The 20,380-nt window shown below is 47.2% G+C and overlaps 1 protein-coding gene across 1 annotated transcript in view; it reads right to left on the bottom strand.

The window, feature by feature from the left end:
- Nucleotides 1-20,380, bottom strand: part of SLIT3 (slit guidance ligand 3) — a 723,374-nt gene that overhangs the window by 131,930 nt on the left and 571,064 nt on the right. Inside the window, exons 10-12 of the mRNA XM_070476865.1 lie at nucleotides 14,250-14,321; nucleotides 8,151-8,222; nucleotides 4,549-4,620 (exon numbers count right to left, since the gene is read on the bottom strand). Coding sequence (XP_070332966.1) covers nucleotides 4,549-4,620; nucleotides 8,151-8,222; nucleotides 14,250-14,321 — 216 coding nt within the window. The remainder of the gene's footprint in view (nucleotides 1-4,548; nucleotides 4,621-8,150; nucleotides 8,223-14,249; nucleotides 14,322-20,380) is intronic.

Raw genomic sequence — 20,380 nt, 5'->3', positions numbered from 1 at the left:
CAGGTCACTTCTCAGGTGATCAGAGTTGGGAATACACATCCAGTGCCATGTCCTGTGCGAGCCGTGATTCTGAGATGTCTCCATGTGGGAAGTTTCAGTTCTCCGCAGCTTACAATGGAATCTCTCAACACACTTCTTCCCCAACTGGGCCCCTGACTTGCGTCCTAGCAGCCTGTTTCAAGGAAGAAAGCTGGCAGATTCGTTCACACCCTCAAAGATCATAAGGGTTGTTCCAACTAAACAACAAACGTGTGTTTATACAGATGAAAGTCTGTACTTTTAAGTCTGTAGTGAGTATTTATGCAGATGGAAGTCTGCAGGAACTGAATCTTTTAGGATTAATTACAGGGAGACATACTATTTTCAAACACGCGAAGAATATGAGAATAGCCTTTTCTGAGTTTCGCAGAAGCCATGACTGAAGTTTAATATAAGGAATAGCTGGAGTCCCTTTGCTGTCCACCTGAAACTATCACAACATTGTGAATCAGTTATACTCCAATATAAAACGCAAAGTTAAAAAAAGAGAAAGGGCTTCCTGACCTTGTCAGTACGCTGAGAGAATTCACAACAGAAACCATCTGCACAAGAGTAGCAGGGATTGTGCCAGTGTGTGCGGGACAGGATTCTATACCAGTTGGGTGAGAAGCTGTCTGGGAAGCTCTGAAGATTTTGGAACTCCAGCTAAAGGAGGTGACTCTTGCGAGGCTGACACCCAGAAGACAGGGTATTAGACGTGCAGTCCCTTCCCAGGGCAGTTGAAGCTTGTTCATGCAGACCTGTTTGCTGCAGCCTCTGAGAAACTCTGAAGAGTGAGTTTCCCATTAGTGTTGGCCATCTGCCCAAAGAAACAGGGCAAGAAGATGACCCAGGAGGATGGGTACCTAACAGACTGACCTAGTGTGGTAGGATGGCTGAAAACTTTAGAGACACAGGGAAAGAGGGGATGGGCAGGCAGGACAACTAACTACAACACACCTGCTTTATTACGGGTTGAGTATGGACTCTGTTTATTGTAATACAGTGTGCTGGTCATGGAAACAGAGGGGCTGTCTCTTGTTTACAGTAATCTTTTTACTCTAATTTGATGTGTACAACATGAAAAGTACGGGCACATGGGAATTTATAAAGAAGTGCCAGCTACATTTAAAATGGTTAACCAACAAGGTCGTACTATATATATCACAGAGAATTCTGCTCTTTGTTATGTGGCAGCCTGGCTTGAAAGGGAGTTTGGGGGAGAATGGATACATCTATTTGCATGGCTGAGTTCCTTTGTTGTCCACCTGAAGCTATCACAACACTGTTAATCAGCTACACTCCAATATAAAGCAATAAGTTTTTTTTTTTAAGTGTCAGAAAGGAAACATCCAAGATCGTTTTGGATGACAGAGACAGCTTGGCTTTCTGCTGTTGTTTTTCAGTCACTAAGTTGTGTTTGACTCTTTGTGACTCCATGGACTGCAACTGCCAGGCTTCCCTGTCTTTCACTATCTTCTGGAGTTGGCTTAAACTCATGTCTATTGAGTCGATGATGCTATCCAACCATTTCATCCTCTGTTGCCCCTTTCTCCTCCTGCCCTCAACCTTTCCCAGTATCAGGGTCTTTTCCAATGAGTTGGCTCTTCACATCAGACAGCCAAAGTAATGGAGCTTCAGCTTCAGCATCAGTTCTTCCAACGAATACAGTTGCTCTGTGATGCAACCATAGTTTGAGAGATGGAGAGAGAAGAAAACACACCAAACCCTTGCAGAAAGCTTTCAAATAGTGCCCAGAGGGATTGGGTGGAGAGGGAGGTGGGAGGGGGGACCGGGATGGGGAATACATGTAAATCCATGGCTAATTCATTTCAATGTATGACAAAAACTACTGCAATGATGTAAAGTAATTAGCATCCAACTAATAAAAATAAATGGAAAAAAAAAAAAAAGAAAGGAAATTTCCCAGGCTAGCAGGGTATTCTAATCAGAGCCTTCTTATCGGAATGTCTCCAGTCTAACAAGAAGAAATCCTATCTACCGAGGGCAGAACGCTACATTAGATCTAATCAGAATCTGCTTTCTAATTGCTCAACACCAGGTCAGAGCACAATAACAGCTATAGTTGCTGGTTCTTTCTGGAAAGTGAGGAACTTGAGTTGTGTCAACTCTTGGTCTTGAGAGAAGGGGAAAGCTTTGTCTTCACTCCCAGATATTCAACTCCATCAGCTCAAAGTAGCAAGACGCAACCAGAGTTTTTTCCCGGCCCATGCAAAGCTCTGGTCATCTTATGACTGCTCTCGGCTGGGAGCTGGAATCTATTTCCTTTAAAAAACATGCATTCAGGACTTCCTTGATGGTCCAGTGGTTAAGAATCTGCTTTCCAATGTGGGGGGTGGGGGTTTGATCTGTGATCAAGGAACTAAGACCCCACATGCTGTGGGGCAACCAAGCTCAGGCGCCACCACCAGAGAGAAGTCCATACACTGCAATGCAACTCCTTAGTGCCGCGCCCGAGGCCTGACCCAGCAGGGGAAGCAGCAGGTAGATCAGCAGAGCGAGTGGCAAGAAACACGGCCCCTGGACGTGACTTTATGACACTTCTGCTGTATGCCCTGCACCGTGCTAGGCACTTTGATGCATGCTATGTTTCTCCTTAATGCCTACAAGGGCATATAGCTTTCAACAATCAAAACATGACTGTAAAAGGATATTTACCCCAGCCCAGTGAAACACAATACCTCCGAATCTCCCTCTAGGCCACCCTATTGTTATCTTCTGGCAGGGGATTAATAGGTACAGCCAACTGGCCTTCAGGTGGCTGTTATAACTAACATTTTCTTTGCTCCAAGCAAAGAATACCATCTGTGAAACCCCCCAGCTCCCTGCAGAGCCCTGACATATCATTCTAACAAATAGCCACAAAGGCCCACCGAGGGCTGCGACACTTGACCACTGATAGGTACACAGAGCCACACAGAGGGAGACAGAGGTGTGCAGGGCTGGACAAAGAGGAAGTGGAGAAAAAGACAAAGAATTTTCTTTCTCTGGCTTTCCTCTTCGCTGAAACAAGCCTGCCCAGTGCTGTGATGGATATACTGCCTGAAAACTCGCTGGCCACCTCATCCAGGCGTGGTTCACGTGCCAATACTGAGTGAGGAGATTCCGTCCAGGGCTGAGTCTCACAGGGCACAGAAAGGGTAGAGAGCAGAGATGTGGAAGAAAAGGCTAAAGGAAAAGCCTCACTTCCTTTTTCTTGAAGAATCTTGGGTGTCCCCGTGTGAGATGCCTTGTGGACCTTCTTCTATCCACCCTTGTTCCTGACTGTCCACCAATCCAGAGATAAAACTTGACTACATTGTCAGCAAGCTTGTGATGGAGCTTCACTTAACTGCACATGGGAGGCAGGATGGGCCCAGGCCCCTTCTGTAAGGGGCCTGCGACTTGGAGGTGATTTTACAAGGGCACACGTATGAGTGTGCGCGCACACACACACATACACACACACACTCATCTGTACTCAGATGCACGCCTCTGGTTACATACATCTGGTGCTCTTCAGAGGTGTGGGGGCCTTCTGAGCCAGAGGGCCCTGGAAGTTCTACTCCAGCTTCCACACCCATTTTCTGTGTGATTGAGGGCAAGTCATTCACCTCTCTGAAACCTGGTACTGTCCATTGTTCACAGAATACTCAAGATCATTTCCTAATACCAACAGGAATTATGATGTGCAGACATGGATGTGTGCATGGGTACACATACACACACACTTCCCACAACCATAGCACATGCGTATAGATGCTATGGCTACCTGATCACAAGTCAGAGATCATTCTAGCCTGATCATAAAATCTTAAAATGCAAGATGAGCTAAATTCCTTTCCTTGCTTCTCCATATAGAGTTCACTGGTAAGTGAACTTACTAGTAAGTGAACTTACTAGTAAGTGAATGTAAGTTCACTAGTAAGTGAATGTTCTTCAAACATTTAAGCTCAAATGACCAGAACGAAATAAATGCAAGTAAGTAATCCCAGAGCTTAAAATTTGATGCAAGAAATCCTTCTTTAAATTAAATAAACACTTCCCCCTCAGCCATATCTTTCCCAGACAGTCACAACAGTGACTGATTATGCTCCTAATTATTTCACTGCCCCACCCCTACCTCCTTCAAGGTCACATGTTTACCATCAGCTCTGTTTCAGCTTTAGTATTGGAATACTGTGTATAAACATTCTAGTTCCCCAAATTCTAAGCATTACTGCGGGATTCGACTCTGGCTTAATTTCTAGCCCCTCAAGCCTAAGGGCAGTGATTCTTGCTTGGGGCAGGCTCCCAAGCTGTATCACCTAGCTTGTTTACACTGACTTTAGCCTTCCTCTGCCAACTCCCTGGCTCTCTTTCCACCAACATAAGGCGGTGGAGGTGAGGGGTGGATAGCTCAAAACAATTTCTTTTTTCCTTTTAATAAGCACAAAGTCAAAAGAACTCTACAGAGCATGGCTCAAGGTTTGCAGAAAAGAGCCTGTAAACAGTTCTAGAGACAACATTAGTGACAAAGTTCCTACTCACAGCAGCTGTAGGGACACCAGCCCATCAAACAGTCCCTTGGCAATCTCCGTGATCTTGTTCCCGTAGAGCACCCTGGAAAAGAGCAGAGGGGACAGTGGTCACCGTGCATGAGAGGCCACTGTCACCCCTTCACGCAGGAGGTCACCAGCTCGGTCCACTCCGGTGGCATCTCAGCATTGCCTTCCCCAGCCCGCCCCTTCCCTCCTCCTCACCAGTGAGACTGTGGGCTCACGCCTCTGAGGCTGGAGGGGCAGGCCGTCTGAGAGGCAAGGAGGAAAGGACTCCATCCTAATCTCCTCCTGCGCAGCCCCACTCAATAAATAATCCATAATAGGAAGACACAGTCCCTTTGTGGTGTCTCCTGGGGCTGCTAATACAACTCACACCCTGGCGATGAGTAAGATGTGCGAGAAGCCAGCCAGCCTGTGTTTTCTTGTCTTCAATGGGTATTGATCAGGCTGAGCCCAGCCTACAGAATGTTTCCTTTTAATATCCTGTTGCATCCTAAGGAATTCCTGAACGGAGTCCTTTAGTCATCCATCTAGACAGGGCTCTGGATATCTGGGGTCTTACCCAAATGGCTCAAGGACTGCTGAGTCAGGGCCAGCGCTTTGGAAAAACTAGGGAGCAAGGAACTGTTATTGCAGTAGTAGCAGCTTCTACATTCCAGCCTCGTTCTTCTATTCTCTGAGCTCCAGGAACCAAGGAATTCTTTTTGCTCTTGTCTCTTCCAGCCCACAGAGTGCCTCGCACTGGAGCTCTTATCCACGGGCTGGCCTCTGGTGACGCCCTCCACAGACACTGCTGGCTTCTCTCTGATCTCATCCATGGCGCAGACTTTGACGATCTCTGCAGTCCAGCCTCCTCTGAGATGGAGGGAACTTGGAAAGATTTTTTTTTTAAATGTTTCCCTCCTGAGGCCTGGAGCACACTGAATTAACCCAAGATTTGACTCCCGCTCAGACTGCAAATCCAGGCTGTGACATGTCTTTGAGGAGGCAAAATATTAGGATGAGGAAACGGTAAATGGGAGTGATAAACCCACACCCCCATTTTCCAGACCCCACCAGGAGTTAAGTGTCCCGCTCAGCCTACAGGTGTGTTTCATTAATGTTTCAATAAATTAATGACTAAATAAAAGTCAGCATGACGGCTCAGGCTCCCATCTGTAATTCATATCAATGTCTCACTGCTCACTGTGCCAGACTGTGCTTGGCTTGGCGGATGTCAGACCCTCCAGTGCAGCAGAGGCTGGTGGGACGACAGGCAGGGTGGGGAAAGGGGGTCCTTGCGTCACAGGTCCACGTGGGGTGTGCCTAAGCTTACTCAGTGGGTCGGAGTCACTCTCTGGAGGCTGATGTGGGCTGTAGTCTATGTGAGGGCTCTGGGCACAGACCTGTCTGCCTGTATCCGCAGCGCTTTCCTGGCCTTCCCTTCCCACCTTTCCGATCTGGGCTTAAACACCTTGTCCTTGGGAGGTTCTCCTGAATATCTCAGTCAACATTTTCTTTCTTTCTGCATTTGATTTTTTTTAAATTAAGTGACAATTTACATACATTAAATCAGTCATTTTCTATCACCTAATCCATTTTCATTATGTCATGTTATATTATTATACATTTATTTATTTTAAACATTTTCTGTGTCTCCTCTATGGCCCACTTTAATAGATTAATAGATCCCATGTGTGTGATGACATCATGTGGATTGTCCAAGGCTGGGTCCCTAGAGCTGAAAACTGAACAGGATCTAACACGGTAAATGCCTGTCTGAGAGAGTAATGAACAGGTATGGGGTAAAGGCTTTCTTGCCCTTTACTTCGGCCATTTCTCACTCTGGGTAGGGTGTGTTGTTCAAAGCTCCTTGAGGCCAAGACTTGTCTGTCCAGGTCACTGCCACATTCTCAGTGCTTGTAAGGCTGCTCAGTACATAGTAAGCATCTATTGAATGGATGAATGCATATATTGGGGATGAGAAGCACTTCATTTAAGCAACGCCCTGAGAGAGTTCAGAATTAGCTAGTGGCATGCCAATTTCCCACTTGGCAACCAGATTTTGAATTTCTTTTCCTATAAGACAGGAAGCCTCTCATTGTCCTCAGCAGGTTCCCAGATCCCAGCAAAGAGAAAGCAGACGGGACAGGAGGGTGGGGGCAGGGACAGGATCCGGGGGGCAGACGGCTGCTCTCCCTCCTCCTCTGTGATCTTCAGCACAATAAGCAGACACTAATCTCACATACAATCCTGTCTTTGATATCCCAACCAGATGTTCTACCTGATAAATGAAACTAATTTACTCCGCCAGCAGCCGGCAACAGCTGAATCAAGAGACCTCCCTGTCTCCAGCCCCTTCCCAGTGGGATGGGGCCAGGTGGGGGAAAATGTGTATCTTGTTACCTGCCCACTCATCAATTAAACAAATAGGTTGCACAGAGAGACAAAGCACGGACAGCTCTCCTCTCAGCATCCTTACCCTTGCCAGGTTGGGCAGGTCACCAAATAACACAAATATCAACTGATGATACCTTAGCTGTATCTTATACTTCTCACGTTATCTCAGGATGTGGTATAGATGGGGATCAAGAGCATGGTTCTGGAGTCAGACTGCTTGGGCATAAATCCTGCCTTTCTCACTTGTTACTGTGGACTCTGGATATCCAAAGTTACATTTGTTTATTCAACATGTCTTTTTTTTCGGCACAATCACTATGTGCCAGGTACTGTTTGAGGTACCAGAGATTAAGCCAGGATCAAAAGAGTTGAGATGACCCAGTTTCTTCAACCATTAAAGACAGATGAGGACAGGTTTTATACTTTAGGTCCTTGTGAGGATGAAGCTTGCAAGCCTCCTAGAAGAGTACAAGGTACACAGTAAGTGCTCAGTGAGTACTGCCAGAGATTGCTGTGACTGCAGTCATGAATGCATTGCAGGCAGGAGAGGTGTCACTGTGCCATTTTGCCTGTGAGGGAACATGCATACAAGATGCAAGTGATGGTCCTTGTGCCACAGGGCAAGTCACGCAGGGTGAGAACAAAGCTCTATGCCTTCCTGCCCCAGAGGGTCTCTGAGCCCCTGGTAGGCACAGCTTTGGTTCCATCTAATAGCCTGCTTTTAGGTTTCAAAATCAAAGAAAGGCTTACAGGATGGGGTTGATGCATTCTCCGAACAATAGCCATGAGGTTGGTTTGGAGAAAAAGCTTTAAAATCAGAGGAAGAAAATGAGATCCTCCCTAGACAAGGTCACATGCATGGAAAAAATGGGCACATGGTACTAATCATACATTACAATCCTCTCTCTCCATCTCCCTGGACAGTGCTGCCGAGGCACGTGGGATGGAAAGGGGGATGCGGTTGGAGGAGAAGATGCATTCGAATTAGAAGCCAATAACTGGGAAGGCTGCTGGGCACTTAATCAATAAAAATAATGCATTAGTATTGTAGAAATATTCCCCAAGATCAATTTCCCCTGAAGAAATATTTGTTTCTTTTACCAGGTTGCCACAAGTGTGTAAGGAAACATAAAACCTTGATAAACACCTCCTGGAAAATATGGATTCATCCCTCTCCCACCCCCACCCCACATGTCTCTGCTCCCCACTTACAGTGACGTGAGCGATTTCAGACCCTGGAAGGCATCCGGAGCAATGTCCGAAATCTGATTCTTGCTGATGTCTCTGAAAAATTAACAGGAAAGTCTGAGAACACAGCTCAAAGGTATGATATGGCCATATCTGAGGGGTGGACCAAGCACTGCAGATATGCAATATGATGAGGATGAATTCATCAGTCAATTTATTTATTTATAATGTGAGAGCAGGGGCTTAAAGATCATTCAATTCAAATGCCTCATGATAAAATGCACTATATATGTGTATCACTCTTCTGGCTTTCAAAGAATGCTTACTCGTGGCACCTTGACTTTGACATATGGCCATGCATATGGCAGCCTTCGTTTTGCAGGTGGGAAACGGCACCCAGTTAGATGGAGGCCTTGTTGTAGGTTGCAGAACCAGGCAATTATAGCATAAGTGACGCAGAAGCCAGCTTCGCCCAAACACAGCCCAGGGTTCCTGTACGCCTCACCTTCTTATGTAATGTCTTGGCAAATGCTTATTTTTCTCCCCAAAGTCCTGAGTCACCCAGTGACTTTCCCTCCCTGACCTGAATGGAGGTTTTGAGCAGTGACTGAAGTCTCTGGTTCAGCGCATCTTCAGGCCGTGTGGTGTAAAGACATCATGAGAGTCTCACGGTGACTTTGAGACATGGGATTGTCACTGGCAATACTCCTTGGAAGGAAGCAAGCCCAGGGTAGGGAAGCCCAGAAACAAGGTGAGTGAGAAGGATGCTGTGTGTTAGAAGGCAGCTAACCCAGCCTTGGGGCATTAGAATCTCCCTGATCAGGAGGTTGCTCACTTCTGAACACCCACATCTAGTTCTCACTAACAACATATCTCAGAGTGCAGAGACATCTCTTAGGAGTCATTAGCGCAGAGACAGCCTCTGGGCTCCTATCCCTGGATGTGGAGATGCTCCAATTTCCAGCTACAATAAACTCTGGTGCCTTTTCTTTAACAAAATAAATCAACGGGTCTTTGCTTTTGTGAAGAAGAGGGGAAGTTGGGGGTCTTGGAGGGTCAACAAGGAAGAGACAGGAGAATATTGACAAGAAAGCACATCTAAGCAACTGCTTGCAGTGAGGTCAGATGCCCAACTCCCCTAGCCTCTTAAGTGCATTCCTTGAGCCTATTTCTCTACTCCTTCCGCATGTGTGTGCTAAGACACTTCAGTTGTGTCCGACTCTTTGCAACCCTATGGGCTGCAGCCTGCTAGGCTCCTCTGTCCATGGGATTCTCCAGGCAAAGAATACTGGAGTGGGTTGCCTATTACCTCCTCCAGGGGATCCTCCTGACCCAGGGATTGAAACCCTGTCTCTTATGCTTCCTGCATTGGCAGGCAGGTTCTTTACCACTAGCGCCACCTGAGAAACCAGCCTTCAGAAGGGCTGCCCGACAACTTGTGTTTAGGTCTCTGCTCCCTTTCCTCCCTGTTTCCATGGCTTGTGAATTGAAAGCTACTTCTCAGGTTAAGGTTTCTTAGGCACAGCTGGTGGGCTTATCCCTTCAGCAGGCGAGATTGCCTCTAACAAATCCACAGATTGTGCTCGCAAACTCATCAGCTTACACCAGGCTTTTCTTCAGAGCTCTTTTTTTGTATAAGGGTCTTAACAAGCAAATGCCCCAGATTACCCTAATCTTGCTGGGCCTCAGCATGGCTGCCTAGCAAGGCACTTCAGGCAAGTGCGCAGTCTGTACTTAGATCATTCCAGTGAGAAAGTCTGTTTTGTTCGGTGATTTGTGTGTGTGTGTGTGTGTGTGACATCCCTAGTGGGAGGTCCCTTCAAGGCCCTGAGACCCCTATCATGTGAGAGAAAATTCTGTGGCCACTGCGGAAGCCCTCTGCTTTAGTCTTGCCAGTGCAAATTAGTTTTCAGTTCACAACTAGACTCTTCTGCAAGCATCTTTCTCTAAAGACAAGGTGAGATGTCTCATGATTTGAAGATGCTGGGAGTAGACCTAGGATTGCCCCCCACCCCCACCACCAGTGGCTCAGCTGGTAAAGAACTTGCTGGCTAATGCAGGAGACATGAGCGATTTTGGTTTGATCCCTGGGTCAGGAAGATTCCCTGGAGGAGGGCATGGCAACCCATTCCAGTATTCTTGCCTAGAAAATTCCATGGACAGAGGAGCCTGGTGGGTTACAGTCTGTGGGGTCGCTAAGAGTTGGACATGACTGAGTGCCCAGGCATGCATGCACGCAGACATTGGAGAAGTGACAGTTTAGCTGGGAACTGACTGTGGTGGTTCTTAATTCTGTAGAAAGGGAATAGCAGCCGTGGGGGTAAAGGACCAGAGCGACAAGTGATCGGCCACAGTGACTTGGGCACAGAACTGGCATGTGCAGTCTCCTTTCCACTTCGTCGAGTTGGGAGCAGAAGGCGGTGGCCTGGACAGGAAGGCAGCCTAGTAAGGCTGAGTGCCCACCCGTGTCCATGCTTGGCCTCCCCCAGTCTACATCATGTGGGCCCGAGCTGAGTCCTGGTGTCTGGGCCACCCTTGGCTAGTGGTTCTCAAACCACTAGAGGTTTATTAAAAATGTACCCACAGGAGCTCCCCTGAAGGTCCAGTGGTTAAGACTACATGCTTCCAATGCAGGGAGCACAGATTTGATCCCTGGTTGGGGCACTAAGATCCCACATGCCATGAAGTGAGGCTAAAAGATTTAAAAAAAAAATTAAACACACCCATAGAAAGTCTGATTTGGCCAACTGGGGAATTGGGGTTAGAAATCTGCATACATAACAAATCTCCAGGTGATTACGAGGCAGGTGGTCCCTGAGATATACTTGAGACCAGTATTTCAAAACATGGTTAGTCTCAAACCTATCCCAGTTCCCTGGATGATGGAGAAGAAGTGGCCTTTGCAGGTTGTTCAGAACAGAGGTGGTAACTTCCAATGCTGATGAGGGTCAAGTGGGGGGATATGAGCTTAAAACCACTAGAAGTTGGTGGAACTTGTGGAACTTGCTCTGCCTAAGAGCATGGGAGGGAAAGAACTCAACATCTTGAAGGTGAGACCTTCAAGTGTCAGTGCTTCCCTTAACCAGCCCTGTAAGACTGGGGCATCTTCCCTAACGCCTCCTACTTTCCCTCCTACTCTTTATTTTCTTGAGCTCCAAAATCACTGTGGATGGTGAACATAGCCATGAAATTAAAAGATGCCTGCTCCTTGGAAGAAATGCTATGACAAACCCAGACAGCATATTAAAAGAGAGGCATCATTTTCCCAACAAAGGTCTGTATAGTCAAAACTATGGTTTTTCCCAGTAGTCATGTATGAATTGAGGGTTGGACCATAAGAAAGGCTGAGAACCAGAGAACTGATGCTTTCACACTGTGATGCTGGAGAAGACTCTTGAGAGTCCCTTGGACAGCAAGGAGATTCAACCAGTCAATCCTAAAGGAACTCAACCCTGAATATTCATTGGAAGGACTGATGCTGAACTTGAACTTCCAATACTTTGGCCACCTGATGCAAGAGCTGACTCATGGAAAAAAACCCTGATGCTGGGGTCTTTTCCTCCTGATGAGGGCAGGAGGAGAAGGGGGCAACAGAGGATGAGATGGTTGATGGCATCACTGACTCAACAGATGTGAATTTGAGCAAACTCTGAGAGATAGTGAAGGACAGGGAAGCCTGGCATGCTGCAGTCCATGGGGTCGCAAAGAGTCAGACACAACTGAGTGACTGAACCACAGCACAACCTTTATATTAGATTTTACCTGGAAATACTCTTTTTACACCAAGCTGACCACTTGAAATTCATTCTATTCAGGGACAAAACCATCCAATCAAGATAACTTTTTTTTTTTTTTTTTGTCATTGGAATGGAGATAAGAAGAGGACGTGGTTCATTCATTGTTGAAGGAAAACATCTTTCTGTGAGATAGTAGAGATAAACTGGTCACAAACGCCTGGGAGGAATTCACTCTTTGTGTTTTAAAATCTGTTTTCACCAGGGACTTTATGTCTCCCAAGCCCTTGCACTTCAGTCTAGATTTCTGAAGTTCTATTAGTCAGAAAAAATTTTAAGTGCTCTCTCTTTCCTACCACCATCCTCTTGGGAAGGAAAAAAAGAGCATCATAGTAAATATCGATAGCATAAAAATGATCAAAAATGAAATTCACTCCCCAGGTCATACTGAGAAGGTCTTATGAATTTTGAATGCACAGATTGTGGCAATTCTAGGCGGATGGAGAAAGGACAGTAAAACATAGCCATGTTCTAAATTACCTGGACTTCACAAAAAATTAGAGTAGTCACTTAAATCATGCAAGAGATAGAGGTTGGGGCAGTGACTGAATTTGTCATTTTTCACTGAAATTACTATCTGGCTGCATAATCAAGCTGGGCTTTAAAAATGAATTGGGGGGGTGGGGGTTATGGAGAGTGAGCTGGGAAAGCAGGGAGACCGGGAGATTAATGGCCCATGGTTTTAAATATTAAGGCCTATATTTATACAGCTCCTCTAACAGGAATGCTGCCTAGTGGAGGGAAGGAGTATGTGCTCAGGGCTGGCATATTATGTTGGTTTCTACTTCTGGAACTGTACCAGGAGAAAATCTTGTTTGGTTTGGAGTTCCAGGGAGATGGGAAGCTGGTTTCCTGATACCTGAGGGTAAAGCCTACCATGCCACTGTTTCTCAGGGATGTTTATTTTTAACATAAATGGAGCCGGCAGACACTTAACCTCTTTAATGTAGGCCCTCCTACTCAAGGGAGACTGATGAATCAGCCTGCAGTGGAAGGGAACAAAACCAAGTCCGTGCCTATTTCTACCTCCTCTCTCTCCTTCGTTTGTCGGGAGCCAGAGAAAGGAAGCAAACGCACTGAAGATGGCATCGTGATTACTGGGCTGTCATAAACGGGGTTGGGAAAGGAACGAGAGCCTCCCTCCCAGGTTCTTCATATCTATGACGGCAATGGTGGGGGTGTATCTGAATCCTACTAGCCTCCCTTCAGAGTACCCCACTCTGACTGGCTCACAGAGAAGTGCTCACAGCAGTCGTGTGAAGGGGAGGGGTGGTGCTGCTGATGTTGCCACGATGGTGGGGATGAAGGCAATGAGGCTCAGGATGCTGTCAGTCATGGTGATGTCACCAGGTACTTATAGGATGTAGCGATGGCGTAATACTGGATATGGTGGTAATGGCAATGATGGGGATCATTACGGCTGAGGGTGATGATCTAATCTTCTTATCTCACTCAGAAAGATTAGAAAGTCCTGACCATGGGTCTAAAGGGTCCATAGGATCTGGCCCTTACCTACCTTTCCTGCACAGCCTCCGCCACTTTCCTTTTCATTCACTCCATTCTGCCTCACTATTCTGCAAACCATCCTGAGAGCTCATCTAGACTCCCTCCCTCCCTTCATTCGGGTCACCCACACACAGAGGGTTTCATGGTCCAACCGCCTGCAGACGGCCTCTCCATAACTCTCTTTCCTTCTTTTGTTTTATTTCATAGGATGGTACAGAAAACCCTGAACGAACTTTTTGGCCAATCCAATGCTTTCTCGTAACTGATCAATTTCTGATATTTGCCCTCCCACTCGAATATGTAAGGGCCATCAGAGCATTTAGTTTGTCTAAACTAAGACAAACCATTTTAGTTTGCCTTCTACCATGGACGCCAGCACAGTTCTCCACGCCCAGGGGACACCTGCTGGGCATTTGTTGGCTGAACGTGTGCATGCTGGGAGGGGTGTTGCTATGGCGCTGCAGGATGATAGAGTCACGGTCACGCCTCTACTGAAGTGCCTAACTGAGGTCCACATCCCCAAAGCCAGAGGGCAATAAAACAGTGAGATGGGACCTTTTTTTAGGCCAACTCAGTCCCACCTCCTACCCAGATAATTTTACTGCATTGTAGCTGGAGACGCCCTAAGCTCTGAGATGCCTGAACCCATACACCTTCCCATCTGAAGGCAACACTCAGGCCGTACGTCCCAGTCTTGGGAGACATTCCAGGTCTAACACTGAGCTTTCCTGAGCGTGGTCATGCAGCTCCTTATCTGGGGAGACTGCCCACTACACCTATGACCCCCCAAACTGAAAAGATCTTTCTCACTGGGGAGACTCACATGCGCTTCAGTTTCTTGTACTGTGTGAAGGCTCCAGCAGGGATGGATTTGATGGAGTTCTGTTCCAGGCGTCTGAGAAACAGAGCAGAGAAGAGTTGATTAACCATTTATCCATCAACAACTGGTTGCTGGGGCCTTGAGGACAGGATGGTTTCTCCTATCAATGGTGCACATTTTTGGACAAGAGAGATTTTGTAAACACTGTCGAAAAGCCAGACTCATGTTCTGGTGTCTGGGGGTGTCCAGCCCAAGGTCTAACTCCCCTGGGAGAAAGCTAGAAAAGATGACTTCTCCTTGAGGATGTTTTGTTCTTGCTGATGACAAGTTGTCTTTGGGAAGCAGTTGTCATCTTCAGGAAATGTTGTAGGAAGCAACCAGAAGGCTGAAAAAGCCAAAGGGATAAAAAGAAGGATGAGCAAAGAGAGATGGACAGATAGTATTACCTGTCTATCCTGGAAGCAAGTCACCTTTCAGTTAAAACCTCAAGTGCCCTGCTGCTGGCATGCTGCACAGGCAGACATGACCAAGGCTGATTCATTTCTGGGCTTTTCTTTTCTTAATGGAGGTATAATTGACATAGAACGTAATATTAATTTCAGGTGTACAACCTAATGATTCAATATTTGTTCCTGGGTTTTGAACTGGCTGTTCTAATATCATGGAGTCTACAAGTCTTTAAGCTCTGAGCCTGACATTCATCAAACTGGCTCCCTGACATCTGGAGGGCCCCAGGGGCCCAGAATGGACCACTCCCCTGGGGCTGCTGCTGCAGTCTGTGGCTTTACTGTCTTATAAACTTTGCTGAAATGCTTCCTCCTCTATCACCCTAGAAAGAACAAAAGAAGCTGCAGGCTCGGGGCCTACAGCTTCCTCAGAAGAGAAGGAGCGTGGGGAGTGAGCATGCTTCTCCGTTCTTTATTCTTTCATCTCTCAAATGACTTCCCGTCACCCAGAACAGGTGTGGTGGGAAACGGGCATGAGTGGGAGGCAGGGCCCTCTATTAGAGGTGATGAATGAGGGCCTGGCCCAGGCTGAAGACTCAGCATCTCCTCCTCATCCATCTCCCGTCTCTCCGAGGTGCGGATCTTTTCATCACCTCCTCATTTGGCATGGATGAGCCCCAAACCCTTTGCTGGGATACAAAAAAGATGTGTATGTGTGGAGGGGAGGGCTGGGGGAAGCAGAAGGAAGAGACAGGAGGAGCTGGCTCCCTTGGAGGCTACGTCTAGAGGAGGCACATTTCTGGCTGGGATGAACCCATTCATCTTGAAGAGTAATCCCCACTGCAGAAAAGGGGAGACAGTCATATTAATTTGTGCCCCTGCAATCTCATCTTCATTGGGAGAAAGAGAGTATTTGTTACTAGAACCACTAATGGAGCAGTTTGCCAGCAATTTTCCCATTTCAAACAACATCTTAGCTGCTAATGTGGAATGGTTTGTCAGGCCTACCCATAACACAGACAAATCACTCTCTAGGCGGAAGGAAGGGGGTGAGGGGTGGGGAGGAGAAAGAGGAAGGGCGGGTGAGAGGAGAGAGGAGCATAAGGACAGATCATTCCTGGCTGCCGGATGAATCGAGTCTACAAATGAGACTGCCACAGTCTATTAAGAGAGTCTTGGTGGGGCTGGAACGGGCGGGGGTGTGCTCTGCTGGGCTCGTGGGCACAGGATGGCTGGACAGGGGCCTGGCTGGCTCACGGTGAGCCAGAAAGCATGCCACGAGGTTGCAGAGGCTGCGAGCTACAGGATACAGCCACCCACCGAGGCGGCAGATCTGGGCAGGCCGCCTTGACTGAGAGGGCCCAAGGACATTCTCATTTTCCAGCTGAGCAGAGTGCAGGAATTTCTCAGCCAAGGCAGCAGCTCTGTGGACTACTGGGGTGGCCAGTCGGCTGGCAAATGCTCTCCAGGAATCCTGGGATTCAGCGGCCACTCTGGCAGGAGGCTGGGGGCTGGAGGATGCCTCTGGAGAGAGCCACTCTTTGTAACGATGGCAACCCCTTCCACTCCTGCAAAAGGACCCGCCGCTCCCGGCTGAGGCCAGGAGCACGTGCACACCAGGCCAGCCGGCTGCTCGTGCAGAGCACCAGGATTAACGTCCACCTTAGTGAGGGGTGCCAGAGCCAAGGGAGGCGTGAGTCAGGGAGTAGAAGGTGATATCCGTCCCCAGGAGTTTAACAATGTGGTGACAGAGACGAGCCCAAGACGGCCCATCACAGAACTAGATTTTATTACTAATATAACAAGAAGAGCTGTCCTTTATGGAATTGAGTTGATTTATGTCTCTTTCTCTCTCTGAGTCCTTACACTGTGGAGGCAAACTGTGTTGGTCCTATTTTGTGGATGAGGAAAATAAAACCTACAGGACCCAATAGCCTATCCAAAGTGACAGAGCTTTAAGTGGCAGAGATGGCATCTTTCTTTTTCTACCCAGTGGATGCTCTGCATTCTCTGAAAACACGGAGAAACTGAGGCCCAGGGACTAAGGTAGCTTTCCCAAAGTCCCAGAAAAGTTTAAGGAGTGAGGATCCCAGTCCTCATCCGGAGACATCATGTACCCTCTGAAGTAGGTATTTTGTAAAAAAGGCTGTAGAAGTTGAAGGAAGGTGGAATATAGATGTGTGTGTGTGTGTGTGTGTGTGTTTGGGATTTCCCTGGTGGCTCAGATGGTAAAGAATCCACCTGTAATGCAGGAGACCTGGGTTGGATCCTTGGGTTGGGAAAGGTATATATATACACTTGTGTGCGTGTATTTATAAAACATATGCAGAGTGCACAGGTGTAACTTTGAACAAAGAACTCCGATCTCAGTCTGTTAACCCTGGCTGTGACATTGCTGTGTATCCTGCACTCTGTACCCTGCACACTCTGGGGAGGGTCTTTATCTGTGCAGTCTCTCTGCCTCTTACGCTGCTGTGGGTACCAGCTGGACATCTAACCCCTTATACAGTGCCAAGGCCAGGACATAATGCGGGTTAGCCTTGCCTCAGGGGGCTCCAGAGTTGGTCAGTGTACTTCAAATGTGAAGTTAATGCCAGGGTGAGAATGATAACAACAATAAGAGCTAACATGTATCGGCCCGTACTTGTTAAGTCAGGCATCGGGTTAAGAGCTTTCCACAGGTTCGTCTAAATATTTACACCTCCTGGAGGCAGGTCCTATTCCTTATCATTGTTCCCACTTTAAACATGAGAACATTGAGGCTCGGAGAGTTTAAGTCACTCGTTCAAATTCACAAAGCCAGGAAAAGCTACAGCTGGGACTCTGACTCACGTTTATCCAGTTGGAAAGCTCACACTCTCAGTCACTGAGCTTTGCTGAATGCCATTGGCAGCCGAGGCATCGCCATTCCTTTGGTCCTGCCTGTTCATCCTCAGGAAAACAGTCCCTCGGTCAAGGGCGGAAGTCTGGGGGGGGTGTGCTCTGCTCCCACAGGCTCCTCACAGGAGGTGGCCTGTGTGGGTTTTACACAGCTTGGAACAAGCATGCAAAGATCCATGCTCCCCGTGACAAAAATTCAGTGCCAAGGACAAAAAGAAGCATGAACATCAGCAAAAACTGTCACATTTGGGATGTGTCTGAAGCCAGCGGCTGTCTTCAGTCTCTCTTAACTGGCACGTGTGTCTTTCTTTGGCAAACATTCTTCAGGCTGCAAACTGATTTAATAGAACTAGCATAAAAACAAACATACAAATCAAACATCTGAGCATCTTCCGGCACCAGAAACAATGGGAGCATCTGATGGGGATTTTAGCCATTTGTGCGCTGTATTGATTTGCCCTAGTTCCTCGGTGCTTCCTTAATGATCTGCCATTTGCAAACACTCAGCTGAGCACAATACATTTCCAGCAACACAGAAGTCAATGTGATGCCAGAGGGATTGGCAGGGACACAGCCAGAGCAGCACGTCACCTGATAAAGAGGTTTTGGAACTGGGTTAGAATATTGGCTGCAATGATGACGGACATCTACCATTTACTGAGGGCCTGTGTACATCATACACTGTCCTCTGCACACACTGGCTCATTTTATTCCTTCAACAGTACTACAAAGCAAGTAGTATTACTAAAGTAGAAACAACATGGGACTTCCCTGGTGGTCCAGGGGTTAAGAATCTGCCTTGTAATGCCAGGGGATGTGGGTTTTACCCCCGGTTGGGGAACTAAGATCCCAAAAGCCACAGAGCAACCAAGCCTTGCACGCCCCAACCAGTGAGCCCATGCACCATAATGAAAGATCTTGCATGCCACAACTAAGGTCCAGTGAAGCCAAATAAACAAACAAATTAAATAGATATTAAAAAATAACAACAAAGGTGAAGCATGTGGGCATATGTGGCATGAGTCATTCCTAACCAACTCTGCAGAGTTCCTGGCATTGCCTATAGAAAACAGGGTCAGGTTCTCTTATTATTATATGCATATTCTCAGATGCCTCTAACAGAGAAATTTTTGTCATCAACTTTGAAAAAAATGAGAACTTGAAACTCACACAGTCTATCATGTCACATATGTGACACAAGAATCAGCTTTTCCCTTTCAGATTCCATTTAATAGTTTTCAAACATGGTGCTAATTTTCTACACAAGTAGGCTATTTAACCTTCATGGAGAATCTTTGTAGGGATGATGAGCCCCACTTTGCAAGATGGGAACTGAGTGAAACAGGAGCTATTAAGTGTGTGTGTGCGCCAAGCTGCTTAGTCGTGTCTGACTTTCTGTGACCCCGTGGACTTTAGCCGTTCAGGCTCCTCTGTCCATGGGATTTTCCAGGCAAGAATCCTGGTTGCCATTTTCTCCCCCAGGGATCTTCCCAACCCAGGAATTAAACCCGCATCTCCTGCATCTTCTTGCTTTGGCAGGTGGATTCTTTACCACTGACCCACCTGAGAAGCCCTAAGCTGTTAAGACAGGTACCCAAAGAGCCAGAAGCAAGATTCAAACCCCAGGACTGGACTTCCCTCACGGCCCAGTGGTTGAGAATCTGCCTGCTGATGCAGGGAATCCAGGTTCGATCTGCAGTCTGGGGAGATTCCACATGCCAAGGAACAACTAAGCCTGTGTGCTAAAAATATCGATCCCTCACTCTAGAGCCCTCTAGCCACAACTACTAAGCCCATGTGCTGCAACTACTGAAGCCCACATTCCTTAACGCCCACGCTCTGCAACAAGAGAAGCCACCACAATGAAAAGCCTGCATACCACAACTGGAGAGTTAGCACCTGCTTGCTGCAACTAGAGAAAGTCCTTGAAAAGCAACGAAGACCCAGCACATCCAAAAATAAATACATAAGTAAATAAATAAAATAAAAAGCATCCCGGCCTATTTATCTTAAGGCTCTGTTCTTAATTATTCTGCTGCCTGAGCGGCTTCCCCTTTACTCCTCCTGTCCCCACCCACCCCACCCCCCTCCTTCCACATGGTAGCCCCCCAGAAACCCAGTGCCCTCGGCATGTTTTAAGAATCCCAGATGTTGATGATGCCCAGAGTCCTCCAACCCTTTTGTTCTGCTGGCTGCTTTTTTCTTAAAATTTCTCTCTCTAAAAAATTCCTTGGTGACCAGTGCTGGAGGTGCATATTTGCTTTGTTAAGCAGATAAACCATTTTTTATCTCTCCACTGCAGATAAACAATAGGGCTGAGGTGAGGCCAGGTGGAAAATGGGGCTACCTTTCTCCCTAGATGCTCTGATTTATGAGTTGGCATTTAAGTCCATCCACAACCTTTCTCTGGGCTTGGTGGTAAAACAATCTGCCTGCAAATGCAGGAGACATGGGTTTGATCCCTGGGTTGGAAAGGAACTGGCAACCCACTCTAGCATTCTTGCCTGAAAAATCCCATGGACAGAGGAGCCTGGCAGGCTACGGTCCATGGGGCTGCAAAGGATTGGACATGACTTAGCAACTAAACAATGATAACCTTTCTCTAGAAGCTAAATTTATTTGTTAGAGCTGAGGGCATGAGACAGGGATGACACTAAGTGGGGTAAAAGAGTAAAAATGGAAGGAGATGGGACAGAGATGAAGAAGGAGCCCTATGTACAGACAGTCCCTCTCAAGCCTTGAGGACCTCGGAGGGTGGAATGAGGACCACAGAACAGAAGACCATGTGGGCCTCTAGCTCTTCCCAGA

This window comes from Odocoileus virginianus, chromosome 14 (genome assembly GCF_023699985.2).
Source record: "Odocoileus virginianus isolate 20LAN1187 ecotype Illinois chromosome 14, Ovbor_1.2, whole genome shotgun sequence".
Lineage (NCBI taxonomy): Eukaryota > Metazoa > Chordata > Mammalia > Artiodactyla > Cervidae > Odocoileus > Odocoileus virginianus.
Note: the sequence above shows the minus strand (reverse complement) of the source record. Positions and strands in the feature narration are given on the sequence as shown.